The 19,942-nt window shown below is 39.2% G+C and overlaps 1 protein-coding gene across 2 annotated transcripts in view; it reads left to right on the top strand.

Moving 5' to 3' along the window:
- Positions 1-1,846: 1,846 nt before the first annotated feature.
- The window catches only part of LOC133538369 (kinesin heavy chain-like), a 62,836-nt gene continuing 44,740 nt past the window's right edge, over positions 1,847-19,942 (top strand). The window contains exons 1-5 of one of the 2 annotated variants that reach the window (XM_061879955.1): positions 1,847-2,126; positions 9,673-9,760; positions 13,099-13,172; positions 13,235-13,339; positions 17,536-17,584. In XM_061879955.1, the coding sequence (XP_061735939.1) occupies positions 1,992-2,126; positions 9,673-9,760; positions 13,099-13,172; positions 13,235-13,339; positions 17,536-17,584 (451 nt within the window). In that variant the 5' untranslated portion in view covers positions 1,847-1,991. Of the gene's footprint in view, positions 2,127-9,672; positions 9,761-13,098; positions 13,173-13,234; positions 13,340-17,535; positions 17,585-19,942 lie in introns of those variants that run through there. The other variant, XM_061879956.1, reaches the window with a different exon arrangement.

Raw genomic sequence — 19,942 nt, 5'->3', positions numbered from 1 at the left:
CTCGGAAAACCTTAGAATTCCGGGAAATCTCAGAATTTTTCCAGTTTAAAAAACACATTTGTTTTTTTGCCCTAAATAAGAGGAATATTTTGATGGTAGAACAATTGAAATGCGTGGAAAAATGTGTAAGGAGTAGTCGTCAGAAAAAAAGGTGAAAATAGAGCTTTGGAAAATCCTACAAGTTTGTTTAAATTGGAAAAGGGCAGTTTGAATTTCCGAGACGGTGGAATGTGCGGAATGGTTTGAATAGGTTGAAAAATGTGGAAATGGTGGAAGTTTGAAAAATGACCAACTAATTTTGAATGGGAAAAATGTCCTGGAAAACCTTGGAAATCTAGGAATGTTTCCAGTTCAAAAAACAGACAGGTTTTTTTCCCTAATTAAGAGGAATGTTTTGATTGTAAAACAGTTGAAATGTGTTGAAAAACGTGTAAGGAGTAGTCGCCAGAAAAAAGGGTGGAAATAGAGATTTGGAAAACCAGAAATTTGGGGAAAATCCTGGAATGTTTTGGAACGTGGAAAAAAGGCAGTGGAATGTATTGAAGGTGGAATGGTTTGAATAGGTTGAAAAATGTGGAAATGGTGGAAGTTTGAAAAACGGCCAATTCAGTTTGAATGGGGAAAAATGTCTGGGAAAACCTTAGAATTCTGGGAAATCTCAGAATTTTTCCAGTTCAAAAAACAAATGTGTTTTTCGCCCTAAATAAGAGGAATGTTTTGATGGTAGAACAGTTGAAATGCGTTGAAAAATGTGTAAGGAGTAGTCGTCAGAAAAAAGGGTGAAAATAGAACCAGGAATTTTGGAAAATCCTGGAAAAAAATTTAACTTTGAAAAAGGGCAGTTTGAATTGCTGGGACAGTAGAATATGTGGAAGGTGGAATGGTTTGAATAGGTTGAAAAATTTGGAAATGGTGGAAGTTTGAAAAATGGCCAATTCATTTTGAATGAGGTAAAACGTCTCGGAAAACCTTAGAATTCTGGGAAATCTCAGAATTTTTCCAGTTTAAAAAACTAATGTGTTTTTTGCCCTAAATAAGAGGAATGTTTTGATGGTAGAACAGTTGAAATGTGTTGAAAAATGTGTAAGAAGTAGTCGCCAGAAAAAAGGGTGAAAATAGAACCAGGAATTTTGGAAAATTCTGGAAAAAAAAATTAGCTTGGGAAAAAGACAGTTTGAATTACTTTGACAGTGGAATATGTTGAAGGTGGAATGGTTTGAATAGGTTGAAAATTTTGGAAATGGCCAATTCATTTTGAATGAGGAAAAACGTCTCGGAAAACCTTAGAATTCTGGCAAATCGGGGAATTTTTCCAGTTCAAAAAATAAATATGTTTTTTGCCCTAATTAAGGGGAATGTTTTGCTGGTAGAACAGTTAAAATGTGTTGAAAAATGTATAAGAAGTAGTCGCCAGAAAAAAAGGTGAAAATAGAACCAGGAATTTGGGAAAATCCTGGAATTTTTTTAGTGCTTGGAATAAGGGCAGTTTTAATTTCCAGGACGGTGGAATATGTGGAAGGTGGAATGGTTTGAATAGGTTGAAAAATGTGAAAATGGTGGTAGTTTGAAAAATGGCCAATTCTTTTTGAAAGGGGAAAATGTCTCGGAAAACCTTAGAATTCTGGGAAATCTGGGAATTTGCCAAAGGAAAGCCCGCAATTCCCAAATAGGCTGAACAGTTTGAAGTTGGAACGCTTTGAATCGGGTGAAAAATGTGGAAGGTAGAGCGCACCAAAATATGGAGAAGAAAAATAAATAGAGTAATTTTAGTGTAGAAAACCATGAGTGTACACAGAAAACCTTTGTTTATTTGACGGCCGACGACGATACAAAAGGACTCCATGTCCCAGGGTTCCTTGCGGCACCGCCGGACGTCTGAAGAGACAACAGCTTGTTCGCCTACCGCTCGGCATCTTTTCCCCGCGACGGATCCTGAGAAGACAGGAAGAGAAGAAAGGAAGAGAAGATAGGAAGAAGGGAAAAAGAGGACGATGGCGGTCGCGGCTGAGGGAGGTTTGTGCGGCGTGAAGGTGATGTGTCGCTTCCGGCCGCTGAACGACGCGGAGCTCGGCCGCGGGGACAAATCCATCCCCAAATTCAGCGGCGACGACACGGTGGTGGTGTCGGTGAGTTAACACGCCGACCATCACAGCGGAAGTTGCGTTACCACGCGTTACATTTTGACGACTTCATCTATTGTTTGATTGACGGCTTGGAAAACCTTGACTGACGGCTAATTAAATGAAATGAGCTCGGGTTGCTATGGCAACAGCAGGGTGGCGGGGTGTTTTCCGCCACAGCAACAAGGTGCATGCCGGGATTGTTTGTGATTGTGATTATCGGGGTGTGGCCCAGCAACAAGGTGCATTGTTTGTGTTTAGATTGTCTGGGTGTGGCCCCGGGGGTGTCCAAAGTACGGCTCGGGGGCCAAATGTAAACAACAAAGGTGGAAATAAAAAGAGCGAATCAGGACATGTTGAAATGTTGACACTAATATCTCAAAGCTGACATGTTTGAACGTCTATAAAGTATGGCCAGCAGCTTGATTTCCATCCATTTTCTACCGCTTGTCCCTTTTGTGGAGCTGTCACGCCAAATTTCTTCCCCCACCCCATTTACTTCCGGGGTCATGATTAATACAGATGTTTTGTTAACGCTATATTATAAAAATATAACGCTATATTATAAAAATACTAGGGCTGGGTAACGATTAAAAATTTTAATCGAAGTTAATCGCACTTTTTCTTGTATACGCAAAGCCCAATAATGAATTCAAAAGTAGTGTGTAGTGCACCTTTATTGGAATATTCTCCCACATGAACAAAAGCGCCAAAACATTTGTTGTGCAAACACAATTTAAATCCGTCCTTGTTAAACAGTAGCAGTTAAATAGCATATTTTATGAAAATCGACTCAAAAAATGTAAACACAAAAATTTAAGCTTATTGCCACTGACAGGGTATTTAAGTTATCCTGTTTGTTATGGAAAATAAATATAATCTACATACAAATCTCTGAGCCACAATCATAACATCTGAACAGGCAATTTCTGAGGTAACAGAAGAAACATTTTTTTTTATCAGGGATCTTATGTTTAAAAAAACCTATATTATAGGTAGTGGGCTGTTTTAGGGAATTTTTGATCAAATTATCCGTAGTAGCAATATTAATAATGTTGTGTTTATTCTGCGTAGTGCACTTAAAAGAATTATGACCATATCTAGGAATTGATATGATGGGAATTTTCCGATTGTTTGCTTGGTGCTTTGATAAACTGAACGCATCATATACATGGTACTATATTGTGATGTTATGAGCCAGGGAAAAAAAGAACTACCCTACCCAGCATGCAACAGGAGTGACGAGCATGCGCGGTAGCCCGGTATAGGTTGTGTCGCCATGACGGCATCTTGTATGTTGTGATATGCACGCTCTGAAAGTAAACGTTAAGAACTCAGCCAACACTCCTGGTCTGCATTATTCATAAATAGACAGACAACACATATACTCCGCTGCTTCACAGGCCGCTGGATGTAGCCGGCAAAGTATTCCCATGCTAGCTAGCCGGTCTAGCAAGCACGCGTCATTCAGTCCAAAACGGCCCGATCTATCCACATCCAGAATTGTCTGGCGGTCGTAAGTGATCCCGGAGTGACCACGCTGTAAGCCAGCCAGGAAATTGGCAGAATTGTCCGGTATTTTTGCCAAATGTTCCATCTTTACCAAGAGCCCCTCGACGCCGGGCGACGCCATCTTGTTAAGAAAAGGCGTTAACAAAATAAAAGCATGTAAACAACATACGTAAATGTGCGATAAAATAATTGTCGGCGTTAATAGATTGATGAGTTAACGCGTGATTAACGCAATAATTTGCCCACCCCTAAAAAATACAGATGTTTTGTTAACGTTATATTATTAAAACATTTAAAAAACTATTTACAAACACAAGCTATTGGATGACATAAGAGGAAACGTGACCCCGGAAGTAAATGCATCATCCCATAGCTTGTGTTTGTAAATTGTTTTTTAATTTTTTTTATAATATAGCGTTAACAAAACGTCTGTATTTTTATAATATAGCGTTATATTTTTATAATATAGCGTTATATTTTTATAATATAGCGTTAACAAAAAGTCTGTATTTTTATAATATAGCGTTATATTTTTATAATATAGCGTTAACAAAACGTCTGTATTTTTATAATATAGCGTTATATTTTTATAATATAGCGTTAACAAAACGTCTATATTTTTATAATATAGCGTTATATTTTTATAATATAGCGTTAACAAAAAGTCTGTATTTTTATAATATAGCGTTATATTTTTATAATATAGCGTTATATTTTTATAATATAGCATTAACAAAACGTCTGTATTTTTATAATATAGCGTTAACAAAACATCTGTATTTTTATAATATAGCGTTATATTTTTATAATATAGCGTTAACAAAACGTCTGTATTTTTATAATATAGCGTTATATTTTTATAATATAGCGTTAACAAAACGTCTGTATTTTTATAATATAGCGTTATATTTTTATGATATAGCGTTATATTTTTATAATATAGCGTTAACAAAACGTCTGTATTTTTATAATATAGCGTTATATTTTTAGAATATAGCGTTAACAAAACGTCCGTATTTTTATAATATAGCGTTATATTTTTATAATATAGCGTTAACAAAACGTCTGTATTTTTATAATATAGCGTTATATTTTTATAATATAGCGTTATATCTTTATAATATAGCGTTAACAAAACGTCTGTATTTTTATAATATAGCGTTATATTTTTATAATATAGTGTTATATCTTTATAATATAGCGTTAACAAAACGTCTGCATTTTTATAATATAGCGTTATATTTTTATAATATAGCGTTAACAAAACGTCTGTATTTTTATAATATAGCCTTATATTTTTATAATATAACGTTATATTTTTATTATATAGCGTTATATTTTTATAATATAGCGTTAACAAAACGTCTGTATTTTTATAATATAGCGTTATATTTTTATAATATAGCGTTAACAAAACGTCTGTATTTTTATAATATAGCGTTATATTTTTATAATATAGCGTTATATTTTTATAATATAGCGTTAACAAAACGTCTGTATTTTTATAATATAGCATTATATTTTTATAATATAGCGTTATATTTTTATAATATAGCGTTAACAAAACGTCTGTATTTTTATAATATAGCATTATATTTTTATAATATAGCGTTAACAAAACGTCTGCATTAATCATGACCCCAGAAGTAAATGGGGGGGGAGGTTTTTGTAGGGGGAAGAAATTTGGCGTGACAGCACCTACAAAATGTACAAACCCCAAAAGCAGTGAAGTTGTCACGATGCGTAAATAAAAAGAGAATACAATGATTTGCAAATCCTTTTCAATTTACCGTATTTCCTTGAATTTCCGCAGGGCATATAGTATGCGCCTGTCTTGAATTACTGCCGGGTCAAACTCGCTTCCCAAAATAATTAGCGCATGCTTAGTATCACCGCCTGGTCAAACTCCTGACACTTCCCCTGTCATCATTTTCAAAATGGAGGAGGCTGATTTCAATACCGGTAATTTGAAATCGCATAAAGGGAAGAAGATTAAGAGCTATTCAGTAGGATTTAAGGTCCAAACTTACATCACACTCCAATTTTTACTGCAAGCCTTTGGTAAGTGCCGGAGTGAGAAGAGGTTTTAAAATAATTAGCGCATGCTTACTTTTACCGCATGCCTTTGGTAAGTGCAGGAGTGAGAAGAGGTTTTAAATTAATTAGCGCCCCGGCGGCAATTCAAGGAAATACGGTATATTCAATTGAATAGACTGCAAAAGACAAGATATTTAAAGGCCTACTGAAATTAGATATTCTTATTTAAACGGGGATAGCAGCTCCATTCTATGTGTCATACTTGATCATTTCGCCATATTGCCATATTTTTGCTGAAAGGACTTAATAGAGAACATCCACGATAAAGTTCGCAACTTTTGTTCGCTAATAAAAAAGCCTCGCCTGTACCGGAAGTAGCAGAAATTGTGCGTGTGACATCACGGGTTGTGGAGCTCCTCACATCCTCACATTGTTTACAATCATGGCCAGCAGCAGCTAGGGCGATTCGGAACGAGAAAGCGACAATGTCACCATTAATTTGAGCAAGGATGAAAGATTCGTAGATGAGGAAATTTAGAGTGAAGGACTAGAAAGAAGAAAAAAAAAAAAGGCAATTGCAGTGGGAGCGATTCAGATGTTTTAGACCAGGGGTCGGGAACCTTTTTGGCTGGGAGAGCCACGAAAGCAAAATATAATAAAATGTATTTCCGAGAGAGCCATATAATAATTCTTAACACTGATTACAAATAAATGTGTGCATTTTTAAGTAAGACCAACATTTTAAGAATATAATAGGTACATTCTTCTTTTTAATAACTTTGTTATTCTGAAGCTAATGAATAAAATAGTTCTTACCATTAATGCGACTTCTTGAATAGGAACGTTGGAAAACGGATGGATGGATTAAAATGTATGAGAATGTTTTATATTTTGAACGTTATTTTTAACACTGTGATTACCAGCGGAATTATTCATTACTTATCGCTGTGTTTTTCAACCACTGTGCCGCGGCGTGAGATACAGTCTGGTGTGTCGTGAGAGAGATTATGTAATTTCACCTAATTGGGTTGATAATATTTTTTGCAAACCTGTAACTATAATTCAAAAATGTGCTGTTATTGAGTGTCTGTACTGTCTATAGCTCGGCAGAGTAAGCGTGTAATACTTTTCCATATCAGTAGGTGGCAGCAGGTAGCTAATTGCTTTTGTAGATGTCGGGAACATGGTATGTCGTGATCACAATATGCGGGAGGCAGCATGTAGGTAAAAAGGTATCAAACACTTAAACTAAAAATAAACAAAAGGCGAGTGCCGCTAAGAAAAGGCATTGAAGCAAAACAAAACTAAAACTGAACTGGCTGCAAAGTAAACAAAAACAGAATGCTGGACGAAAGCAAAGACTTACAGTGTGCGGAGCAGACGGCGTCCACAAAGTACATCCGTACATGGCATGACAATCAACAATGTCCACACAAAGAAGGAGTGCGTCCGCACAACTTAAATAATCTTGATTGTAAAAACAAAACAGGTGCGATGAATAGCATTCAAGGAGGACATGAAACTGCTACAGGAAAATACCAACAAAAGAGGAAAAGCCACCAAAATAGGAGCGCAAGTCACACAGGAAAAAAAACGAAAAAACTCAAAACAAGTTACGGCTTGACAGTACACCTACATAGAGACAAGAGCTATTGCGAGAACAATTTTTTTTGGTCAATATCGGCTACTGAGTTTATTTTTTTAATGTTTTCTGCTGGTGGACTGGACTCTCACACTATTATGTTAGATCCACTATGGACTGGACTCTCACTATTATGTTAGATCCACTATGGACTGGACTCTCACTATTATGTTAGATCCACTATGGACTGGACTCTCACAAAATTATGTTAGATCCACTATGGACTGGACTCTAACTATAATGTTAGATCCACTATGGACTGGACTCTCACACTATTATGTTAGATCCACTATGGACTGGACTCTCACACTATTATGTTAGATCCACTATGGACTGGACTCTCACACTATTATATTAGATCCACTATAGACTGGACTCTCACTATTATGTTAGATCCACTATGGACTGGACTCTCACTATTATGTTTGATCCACTATGGACTGGACTCTCACTATTATGTTATATCCACTATGGACTGGATTCTAACTATTATGTTAGATCCACTATGGACTGGACTCTCACACTATTATGTTAGATCCACTATGGACTGGACTCTCACACTATTATGTTAGATCCACTATGGACTGGACTCTCACACTATTATGTTAGATCCACTATGGACTGGGCTCTCACTATTATGTTAGATCCACTATGGACTGGACTCTCACTATTATGTTAGATCCACTAATGACTGGACTCTCACACTATTATGTTAGATCCACTATGGACTGGACTCTCACTATTATGTTCGATCCAGTATGGACTGTACTGTCACACTATTAACTAGATCCACTATGGACTGTACTCTCTTTATTATGTTAGATCCACTATGGACTGGACTCTCACTATTATGTTAGATCCACTTTGGACTGGACTCTCACAATATTATGTTAGATCCACTTTGGACTGGACTCTCACAATATTATGTTAGATCCACTTTGGACTGGACTCTCACAATAGTATGTTAGATCCACTATGGTCTGTACTGTCACACTATTAACTAGATCCACTATGGACTGGACTCACACACTATTATGTTAGTTCCACTATGGACTGGACTCTCACACTATTATGTTAGTTCCACTATGGACTGGACTCTCACACTATTATGTTAGATCCACTATGGACTGGACTCTCACTATTATGTTAGATCCACTATGGACTGGACTCTCACTATTATGTTGGATCCACTATGGACTGGACTCTCACTATTATGTTAGATCCACTATGGACTGGACTCTCACTATTATGTTGGATCCACTATGGACATGAATGTCATACTATTATGTTTGATCCACTATGGACTGGACTCTCACACTATTATGTTAGATCCACTATGAACTGGACTCTCACACTATTATGTTAGATCCACTATGTACTGGACTCTCACTGTTATGTTAGATCCACTATGGACTGGACTCTCACACTATTATGCTAGATCCACTATGGACTGGACTCACACTATTATCTGAGATCCACTATGGACTGGACTCTCACTATTATGTTAGATCCACTATGAACTGGACTCTCACACTATTATGTTAGATCTACTGTGGACTGGACTCTCACTATTATGTTAGATCCACTATGGACTGGACTCTCACTATTATGTTAGATCCACTATGGACTGGACTCTCACACTATTATGTTAGATCCACTGTGGACTGGACTCTCACACTATTAACTAGATCCACTCGACGTCCATTGCACCGGTCTCTCTTGGAGGGGTCCCCACCTCTTCGGTCCCCTCCAAAGTTTCTCATTGTCATCCCATTGGGTTGAGTTTTTCCTTGCCCTAAGGTGGGTTCTGAGCCCAGGATGTGGTTGTGGCTTGTGCAGCCCTTTGAGACACTAGTGCTTAGGGCTATATAAGTAAACATTGATTGATTGATTGACATATACGCTGGCACTTATGCTGCATGCCACGGGGGACAGTGAGAAAATCCGAGGAAACATTCTGGCAGTGACTAAGCAGGAAGGGGCTGGGAATAAGTACACCGGGTTTTACGCCATCGTCCACGTAACAACGTACTATTAATACAGATTAAAAAAACAACAACAATCCCGAAAGATTATTTATCAGTCTATGTGCCACCCTTTTTGTTTCCATGCCGACAACACGCAGCTCAAAGGGGCGTGCAGTGTACTTGTTTCTGTGGTCGTCATTTCCCTCTTCAGCCGTGCTCCTGTTTCCACCTATCAGCTGGTCTTGGTTCAGGTATGTGGTCTACTTAGTGCCTAAGGTTCTTGGTTGTTGGTCTTGTGTTCACTAACCTGTTTCTTTCTCTTCTCTTTGAACTTAGAAAGGTTTTAAGAAAAGTTTGATTCGTCTTATTTGATGGAGTGTGTTGTGTGTTTCAGGGGAAGCCGTACGTATTTGACAGAGTTCTCCCGCCCAACAGCGAGCAGCCGCAGGTCTACGAAATGTGCGCCCGCCACATCGTCAAAGGTGATGCTCTGAACTACACATGGACTTTCTGAATAAATGCACTTGATTGGTTGTCCATATACAACACCCAAAAGCAGGGAAGTTGTCACCTTGTGTAAATGCTGAATACAACAAATCCTTTTCAACTTGTATTCAATTGAATAGACTGCAAAGGCAAGATATTTAATCTTCACACTGAGAAACTTTGTTATTTTTTGCAAATAATCATGAACTTAGAATTTAATGGCATTTCAGTATCTATGATTCAGTGAGAGTTGAGTCTTGGTTCGGTATCTATGATTCAGTGAGAGTCGAGTCTTGGTTCAGTATCTATGATTCAGTGAGAGTCGAGTCTTGGTTCAGTATCTATGATTCAGTGAGAGTCGAGTCTTGGTTCAGTATGTATTATTCAGTGAGAGTCGAGTCTTGGTTCGGTATCTATGATTCAGTGAGAGTCGAGTCTTGGTTCGGTTCTATGATTCAGTGAGAGTCGAGTCTTGGTTCAGTATCCATGATTCAGTGAGAGTCGAGTCTTGGTTCAGTATCCATGATTCAGTGAGAGTCAAGTCTTGGTTCAGTGAGAGTCGAGTCTAAGTTCGGTATCTATGATTCAGTGAGAGTCGAGTCTTGGTTCAGTGTCTATTTTTCAGTGAGAGTCGAGTCTTGGTTCAGTATCTATGATTCAGTGAGAGTCAAGTCTTGGTTCAGTATCTATGATTCAGTGAGAGTCGAGTGTAAGTTCGGTATCTATGATTCAGTGAGAGTCGAGTCTTGGTTCAGTGTCTATTTTTCAGTGAGAGTCGAGTCTTGGTTCAGTATCTATGATTCAGTGAGAGTCGAGTCTTGGTTCAGTGTCTATTTTTCAGTGAGAGTCAAGTCCTGGTTCAGTATCTATGATTCAGTGAGAGTCGAATCTAGGTTCAGTATCTATGATTCAGTGAGAGTCAAGTCTTGGTTCAGTGTCTATGATTCAGTGAGAGTCGAGTCTTGGTTCGGTATCTGATTCAGTGGGAGTCGAGTCTTGGTTCAGTATCCATGATTCAGTGAGAGTCAAGTCTTGGTTCGGTATCTGATTCAGTGGGAGTCGAGTCTTGGTTCGGTATCTGATTCAGTGGGAGTCGAGTCTTGGTTCAGTATCCATGATTCAGTGAGAGTCAAGTCTTGGTTCAGTGAGAGTCGAGTCTAAGTTCGGTATCTATGATTCAGTGAGAGTCGAGTCTTGGTTCGGTATCTGATTCAGTGGGAGTCGAGTCTTGGTTCAGTATCCATGATTCAGTGAGAGTCAAGTCTTGGTTCAGTGAGAGTCGAGTCTAAGTTCGGTATCTATGATTCAGTGAGAGTCGAGTCTTGGTTCAGTGTCTACGATTCAGTGAGAGTCAAGTCTTGGTTCAGTGTCTATGATTCAGTGAGAGTCGAGTCTTGGTTCAGTATCTATGATTCAGTGAGAGTCGAGTCTTGGTTCAGTATCTATGATTCAGTGAGAGTCGAGTCTTGGTTCGGTATCTACGATTCAGTGGGAGTCGAGTCTTGGTTCGGTATCCATGATTCAGTGAGAGTCGAGTCTTGGTTCAGTATCTATGATTCAGTGAGAGTCGAGTCTTGGTTCAGTATCCATGATTCAGTGAGAGTCAAGTCTTGGTTCAGTGAGAGTCGAGTCTAAGTTCGGTATCTATGATTCAGTGAGAGTCGAGTCTTGGTTCAGTATCTATGATTCAGTGAGAGTCAAGTCTTGGTTCAGTATCTATGATTCAGTGAGAGTCGAGTGTAAGTTCGGTATCTATGATTCAGTGAGAGTCGAGTCTTGGTTCAGTGTCTATTTTTCAGTGAGAGTCGAGTCTTGGTTCAGTATCTATGATTCAGTGAGAGTCGAGTCTTGGTTCGGTATCTATGATTCAGTGGGAGTCGAGTCTTGGTTCAGTATCCATGATTCAGTGAGAGTCGAGTCTTGGTTCAGTATCTATGATTCAGTGAGAGTCGAGTCTTGGTTCAGTATCCATGATTCAGTGAGAGTCAAGTCTTGGTTCAGTGAGAGTCGAGTCTAAGTTCGGTATCTATGATTCAGTGAGAGTCGAGTCTTGGTTCAGTATCTATGATTCAGTGAGAGTCAAGTCTTGGTTCAGTATCTATGATTCAGTGAGAGTCGAGTGTAAGTTCGGTATCTATGATTCAGTGAGAGTCGAGTCTTGGTTCAGTGTCTATTTTTCAGTGAGAGTCGAGTCTTGGTTCAGTATCATAATTCAGTGAGAGTCAAGTCTTGGTTCAGTATCTATGATTCAGTGAGAGTCGAGTGTAAGTTCGGTATCTATGATTCAGTGAGAGTCGAGTCTTGGTTCAGTGTTTATTTTTCAGTGAGAGTCAAGTCTTGGTTCAGTATCCATGATTCAGTGAGAGTCGAGTCTTAGTTCAGTATCTATGATTCATCGAGAGTCAAGTCTTGGTTTAATATGCATGATTCAGTGAGAGTCGAGTCTTGGTTCAGTATCAATGATTCAGTGAGAGTCAAGTCTTGGTTCAGTATCTATGATTCAGTGAGAGTTGAGTCTTGGTTCAGTACCTATGATTCAGTGAGAGTCGAGTCTTGGTTCAGTATCTATGATTCAGTGAGAGTCAAGTCTTGGTTCAGTATCTATGATTCAGTGAGTGTCGAGTCTTGATTCAGTGAGTGTCGAGTCTTGGTTCAGTATCTATGATTCAGTGAGAGTCAAGTATTGGTTCAGTATCTATGATTCAGTGAGAGTCGAGTCTTGGTTCAGTACCTATGATTCAGTGAAAGTCAAGTCTTGGTTCAACAACTATGATTCAATGAGAGTCAAGTCCTGGTTCGGTATCTATGATTCAGTGAGAGTCAAGTCTTGGTTCTGTACCTATGATTCAGTGAAAGTCAAGTCTTGGTTCAGTATCTATGATTCAGTGAGAGTCAAGTCTTGGTTCGGTATCTATGATTCAGTGAGAGTCAAGTCTTGGTTCTGTACCTATGATTCAGTGAAAGTCAAGTCTTGGTTCAGTATCTATGATTCAGTGAGAGTCAAGTCTTGGTTCAGTATCTATGATTCAGTGAGAGTCAAGTCTTGGTTCAGTATCTATGATTCAGTGAGAGTCAAGTCTTGGTTCGCTAGTATGACTTTGGACCGCTAGCGCTGTGGTCAATAAATCTGTGCCCCCCTTCTCCAAAAACAAAGAATGTGTCTGAAAAGGAGAAGGAAACCGCCAAACTTCAGTATAGGATCTCAGATGACCTTTTCCCTAAACCTAAACATATTTGCAGAATGTTACATGATTTGTGTTTATTAGTGATGAACTACAAAGTACACAATCCAGCATGTCCTCACATGGCCGAAAGACATAATGGTGTGTTTCAGATGTGTTGGGCGGTTACAACGGAACCATCTTTGCGTACGGTCAAACGTCTTCAGGAAAAACGCACACGATGGAGGTGAGTCGGACTTTACATTTGTTTTTTTTTGGTGGGTTCCTAAAAACCTCTCCTCGTTCAAGGGTCAGCTACACGACTGCCGGCTGATGGGAATCATTCCCCGTATCGCCACAGACATCTTTGACCACATCTACTCCATGAACGAGAACCTGGAATTCCATATCAAGGTGACTTGAACGCCACGCAGCCGACGGTTGATTTTTTGATTGTCAGTTGACACTAAAAGCTCCCAAGTTGATCAGCGTATTCTTCTTCTCTCAATAGAAACTATGTAGTACGTCCTTTATTAACTCTGTAGGCCATGTTTTCATGAATATGTTGTTAACATTATGAACCGCAGTGCAGTGGTAACTCTTTCTTATAGTGGTAACTCCACTCTCACTGAGTCATAGATACTCAGCAAAGACTCGACTCACTGAGTCATACAAAATGAACAAGGACTCTTCTCCCACATAATTATAGAAAATTAAAAGACTCAAATCTCAGTGAGTCATAGATACTGAGCAAATACTCTACTCTCACTGAATTACAGATACTAAACAAAGACTAGATTCTCACTGAATCATAGAAAATGAACAAGGACTCTACTCCCACTAAATTATAGAAAATTAACAAAGACTCAAATCTCAGTGATCCATAGATACTGAGTGATGACTCTACTCTCACTGAGTCATAGACACAGAGCGAAGAATCGACTCACTGAGTCATACAAAATGAACAAGTACTCTACTCCCACATAATTATAGAAAATTGACAGACTCAAATCTCACTGAGTCATAGATACTGACCGAAGAGTCAAATCTCACTGAGTCATAGATACTGAGCGAAGACTCGACTCTCACTGAATTACAGATACTAAACAAAGACTAGATTCTCACTGAATCATAGAAAATGAACAAGCACTCTACTCCCACTAAATAATAGAAAATAAAGACTCAAATATCAATGAGTTATAGATACTAAGCAAAGACTCGACTCAGTGAGTCATAGACACTGAGCAAAGACTCAACTCTCACTGAATTACAGATACTAAACAAAGACTAGATTCTCACTGAATCATAGAAAATGAACAAGGATTCTACTCCCACTAAATTATAGAAAATAACAAAGACTCAAATATCAGTGAGTTATAGATACTAAGCAAAGACTCGACTCAGTGAGTCATAGATACAGAGCAAAGACTCGACTCTCACTGAATTACAGATACTAAACAAAGACTAGATTCTCACTGAATCATAGAAAATGAACAATGCCTCGACTCCCACTAAATTATACGAAATTAACAAAGACTCAAATTTCACTGAGTCATAGATACTGAGCGAAGAGTCAAATCTCACTGAGTCATAGATACTGAGCGAAGACTCGACTCTCACTGAATTACAGATACTGAACAAAGACTAGATTCTCACTGAATCATAGAAAATGAACAAGGATTCTACTCCCACTAAATTATAGAAAATAACAAAGACTCAAATATCAGTGAGTTATAGATACTAAGCAAAGACTCGACTCACTGAGTCATAGATACTGAGCAAAGACTCGACTCTCACTGAATTACAGATACTAAACAAAGTCTACATTCTCACTGAATCATAGAAAATGAACAATGCCTCGACTCCCACTAAATTATACAAAATTAACAAAGACTCAAATATCAGTGAGTCATAGACACTGAGCAAAGACTCGACTCTCACTGAATTATAGATACTAAACAAAGACTAGATTCTCACTGAATCATAGAAAATGAACAAGGACTCTACTCCCACTAAATTATAGAAAATAACAAAGACTCAAATATCAGTGAGTTATAGATACTAAGCAAAGACTCGACTTAGTGAGTCATAGATACTGAGCAAAGACTCGACTCTCACTGAATTACAGATACTAAACAAAGACTAGATTCTCACAGAATCATAGAAAATGAAAAAGGCCTCGACTCCCACTAAATTATACAAAATTAACAAAGACTCAAATATCAGAGTCATAAACACTTGAGCAAAGACTCGGTTTACTGTGTCATAGATACTGAGCAAAGACTCGACTCTCACTTAGTCATAGATACTCAGCGAAGGCTCGACTCTCACTGAATTACAGATACTAAACAAAGACTCGATTCTCACAGAATCATAGAAAATGAACAAAGACTCGACTCCCACTAAATTATATAAAATTAACAAAGAGTCAAATCTCAGTGATTCATAGACACTGAGCAAAGACTCGACTCTCACTGAGTCATAGATACTGAGCAAAGACTCGACTCACTGAGTCATACAAAATGAACAAGGACTCTACTCCCACATAATTATAGAAAATTAACAGACTCAAATCTCACTGAGTCATACATACTGAGCGAAGACTCGACTCTCACTGAATTACAGATGCTAAACAAAGACTAGATTCTCACTGAATCATAGAAAATGAGCAAGGACTCGACTCCCATTAAATTATAGATAATTAACAATTAAAAGACTCAAATCTCAGTGAGTCAGATACTGAGTGAAGACTCGACTCTCACTGAGTCACAGATACTAAGAAAAGACTCGATTCACTGAGTCACAGAAAATGAACAAGGACTCTACTCCCACATACAGTAATTATAGAAAATTAACAAATACTCAAATGTTACTGAGTCATAGACACTGAGCAAAGACTCGACTCTCACTGAGTCATAGACACTGAGCAAAGACTCGACTCTCACTGAGTCATAGACACTGAGCAAAGACTCGACTCTCACTGAATTACACATACTGAGTGAAGACTTATTAATCGACCTTGAGCAGAAAAATTTACCGAAAGTTTACACTTCTTTTAGACCCGGTACATGATAGACACATTTGTTATGGTGCAAAATAACCCACAGTGAGGCCAAAAAAATTTGCGAGTACCAACACTTTGAATAAAATAAAAAAATGTGACACTTGTTACTCTGTTAGCTTCTTAACGTACCTAACTTTTTAAGCTAATTTTTCTGTAATTCCCCAGCCATACACTTTAGAGTCACACAACTTGGTATGTGACACAAACTGTTAGCTTTCTAATGTTAGCTTGCTAACTTTTTAAGATAATTTTACTGTAATTCCCCAGCCATACACTTTAGAGTCACACAACTTGGTATGTGACACAAACTGTTAGCCTTCTAATGTTAGCTTGCTAACTTTTTAAGATAATTTTACTGTAATTCCCCAGCCATACACTTTAGAGTCACACAAACTAACTGTTAGCCTTCTAACGTTAGCATGCTAACTTTTTAAGATAATTTTACTGTAATTCCACAGCCATACACCTTAGAGTCACACAATTTGGTATGTGACACAAACTAACTGTTAGCCTTCCAACGTTAGCATGCTAACTTTTTAAGATAATTTAACTGTAATTCCCCAGCCATACACCTTAGAGTCACACAACTTGGTATGTGACACAAACTAACTGTTAGCCTTCTAACGTTAGCTTGCTAACATTAGCATGCTAACTTTTTAAGCAAATTTTACTGTAATTCCCCAGCCATACACTTTAGAGTCACACAACTTGGTATGTGACACAAACTAACTATTAGCCTCCTGTCGTTAGCTGGCTAACATGCTAACGTTAGCATGCTAACTTTTTAAGCTAGGCTTGCAACTGTTTACACCAGAGTCATATAACTTCGTATGTGACATTTGTTAACTGTTAGCATGCAAGCTAACATAAGCATGCTAAGTTTTTAATCTCATTTGACACTTCTTTCTCTTTTTTTTGCATCCATACACCTTTAAGTCATATAACTTGGTATATGAAACATGCTAACTGTTACCATGCTACCGTTTGCACATATGCTAAATGTTTGCGCGCTAACCTTTTAGGCTAGCTTTGCCTCTCATTGTGTACAGCTACACCTAAAACTCTCGGATTCAGACACTCGGCGCTAAAGTACGGCGGCTTCCGGCGACCCCCGTCCAGAGGTCCGGGGAACAGATGGCAGGCCCATCAAAATTTCCGTGGAAATTTTACAGTTCTCGATAAAAAGTTTTTGCGTTATCTTCATTGGATTTACATTTTTAACACGTTACTAACACAAACCGAGGTACAATTACAAAAAATGAACAGCCGTAATAAATAGTAACATAAAACTAGCCACCCTTTATAGACATTAACATATTTTCAAAGCGTTAATAAAAATAGAAAAATATTTTTAGGTGCACAATAAATATCATAGAAATCCATTTTTGTTTGAGTCTTTCTTAAAAACTACTCTTAAATGTACATAAAAATGAATTATCATTATCGTTATAGGAGCAGGAAGTTAATGTATCGATTCAAAAAAATATATTCTTAATCATAATCATGAATTTGAATGATTGTTTAAATGTCACTGTTGAATCTACAGGTCTCTTATTTTGAAATCTATTTGGATAAAATCCGAGACTTGCTGGATGGTAAGCAACACACTTTGAAAAGTCTATGCATGAAGTATAAAAGTGTTCATGCATGAATGACAACATATCATTAGAAAAATATATGCATGACGTAAAAGAATCCACTTTGACACATACAATAGGTAAGGGATTCATATGGCCCCATTTCTGGGTGGATCTCGTGCGGGTGGGTGTACTGATTTTGCAGTGCAGTCTGCTGAAAATGATGGAAAGCGTCACTCCACATAGAAACTGATGCTGTGGTCAAAGTTGGAATTGCCCCAAAACACATTTTTAGATATTCCACACTCTACTGCTGTCTGGTGGTTGAAGTGGTTAGTATGCCCCCCCTTCCCCTGATTTGTCACGTTTCATGTGTCAGGTAAATTGTGACGAATGTGGCCATTTGAATTCCCTTCTTACTGTACATGCATGAAATAAAAAATGTACTTTGAACCACATACATGTAATATAAAATGTACTTTTGAAGATATTTGCATGAAATACAAAATGTACTTTGGAAATTATTGCATGAAATACAAAATATTTCATGGAATACAAAATGTACTTCGGAGCATCCATCCATCCATTTCTACCGCTTATTCCCTTTTGGGGTCGCGGGGGGCGTTAGCGCCTATCTTAGCTTCAATCAGGTGGAAGGCAGTGTACACCCTGGACAAGTCGCCACCTCATCGCAGGGCCTACTTCGGAACACATATACGTGAAATACAAAATGTACTTTTTAACAAACAGTATTTGCATGGAATACAAAATGTAATTTAAAACATCATTTATGAGACACAAAATGTAGTTTTGAACATATTCGCATGAAATACAAAATGTACTTTAAATCATACATGCATTAACTACAAAATGTACTTTGAAACATATGTTATGACACACAAAATTTAGTTTTTGAACATATTTCATGGCATACAAAATGTACTTCAGAACACATATATCCATCCATCCATTTTCTACTGCTTATTCCCTTTCGGGGTGGCGGGGGGCGCTGGCGCCTATCTCAGCTACAATCGGGCGGAAGGCGGGGTACACCCTGGACAAGTCGCCACCTTATCGCAGGGCGGAACATCCATCCATCCATCCATCTTCTTCCGCTTATCCGAGGTCGGGTCGCGGGGGCAACAGCCTAAGCAGGGAAACCCAGACTTCCCTTTCCCCAGCCACTTCGTCTAGCTCTTCCCGGGCGATCCCGAGGCGTTCCCAGGCCAGCCGGGAGACATAGTCTTCCCAACGTGTCCTAGGTCTTCCCCGTGGCCTCCTACCGGTTGGACGTGCCCTAAACACCTCCCTAGGTAGGCGTTCGGGTGGCATCCTGAACAGATGCCCGAACCACCTCATCTGGCTCCTCTCGATGTGGAGGAGCAGCGGCTTTACTTTGAGTTCCTCCCGGATGACAGAGCTTCTCACCCTATCTCTAAGGGAGAGCCCCGCCACACGGCGGAGGAAACTCATTTCGGCCGCTTGTACCCGTGATCTTATCCTTTCGGTCATCACCCAAAGCTCATGACCATAGGTGAGGATGGGAACGTAGATCGACCGGTAAATTGAGAGTTTTGCCTTCCGGCTCAGCTCCTTCTTCACCACAACGGATCGGTACAACGTCCGCATTACTGAAGACGCCGCACCGATCCGCCTGTCGATCTCACGATCCACTCTTCCCTCACTCGTGAACAAGACTCCTAGGTACTTGAACTCCTCCACTTGGGGCAGGGTCTCCTTGCCAACCCGGAGACTGCATTCCACCCTTTTCCGGGCGAGAACCATGGACTCTGACTTGGAGGTGCTGATTCTCATTCCGGTCGCTTCACACTCGACTGCGAACCGATCCAGTGAGAGCTGAAGATCCCGGTCAGATGAAGCCATCAGGACCACATCATCTGCAAAAAGCAGGGACCTAATCCTGCGGTCACCAAAGCGGAACCCCTCAACGCCTTGACTGCGCCTAGAAATTCTGTCCATAAAAGTTATGAACAGAATCGGTGACAAAGGACAGCCTTGGCGGAGTCCAACCCTCACTGGAAATGTGTTCGACTTACTGCCGGCAATGCGGACCAAGCTCTGGCACTGATCATACAGGGAGCGGACCGCCACAATAAGACAGTCCGATACCCCATACTCTCTGAGCACTCCCCACAGGACTTCCCGAGGGACACGGTCGAATGCCTTCTCCAAGTCCACAAAGCACATGTAGACTGGTTGGGCAAACTCCCATGCACCCTCAAGAACCCTGCCGAGAGTATAGAGCTGGTCCACAGTTCCACGACCAGGACGAAAACCACACTGTTCCTCCTGAATCCGAGGTTCGACTATCCGGCGTAGCCTCCTCTCCAGTACACCTGAATAAACCTTACCGGG

The sequence above is a fragment of the Nerophis ophidion genome, linkage group LG19 (assembly GCF_033978795.1).
Source record: "Nerophis ophidion isolate RoL-2023_Sa linkage group LG19, RoL_Noph_v1.0, whole genome shotgun sequence".
NCBI lineage: Eukaryota > Metazoa > Chordata > Actinopteri > Syngnathiformes > Syngnathidae > Nerophis > Nerophis ophidion.
Note: the sequence above shows the minus strand (reverse complement) of the source record. Positions and strands in the feature narration are given on the sequence as shown.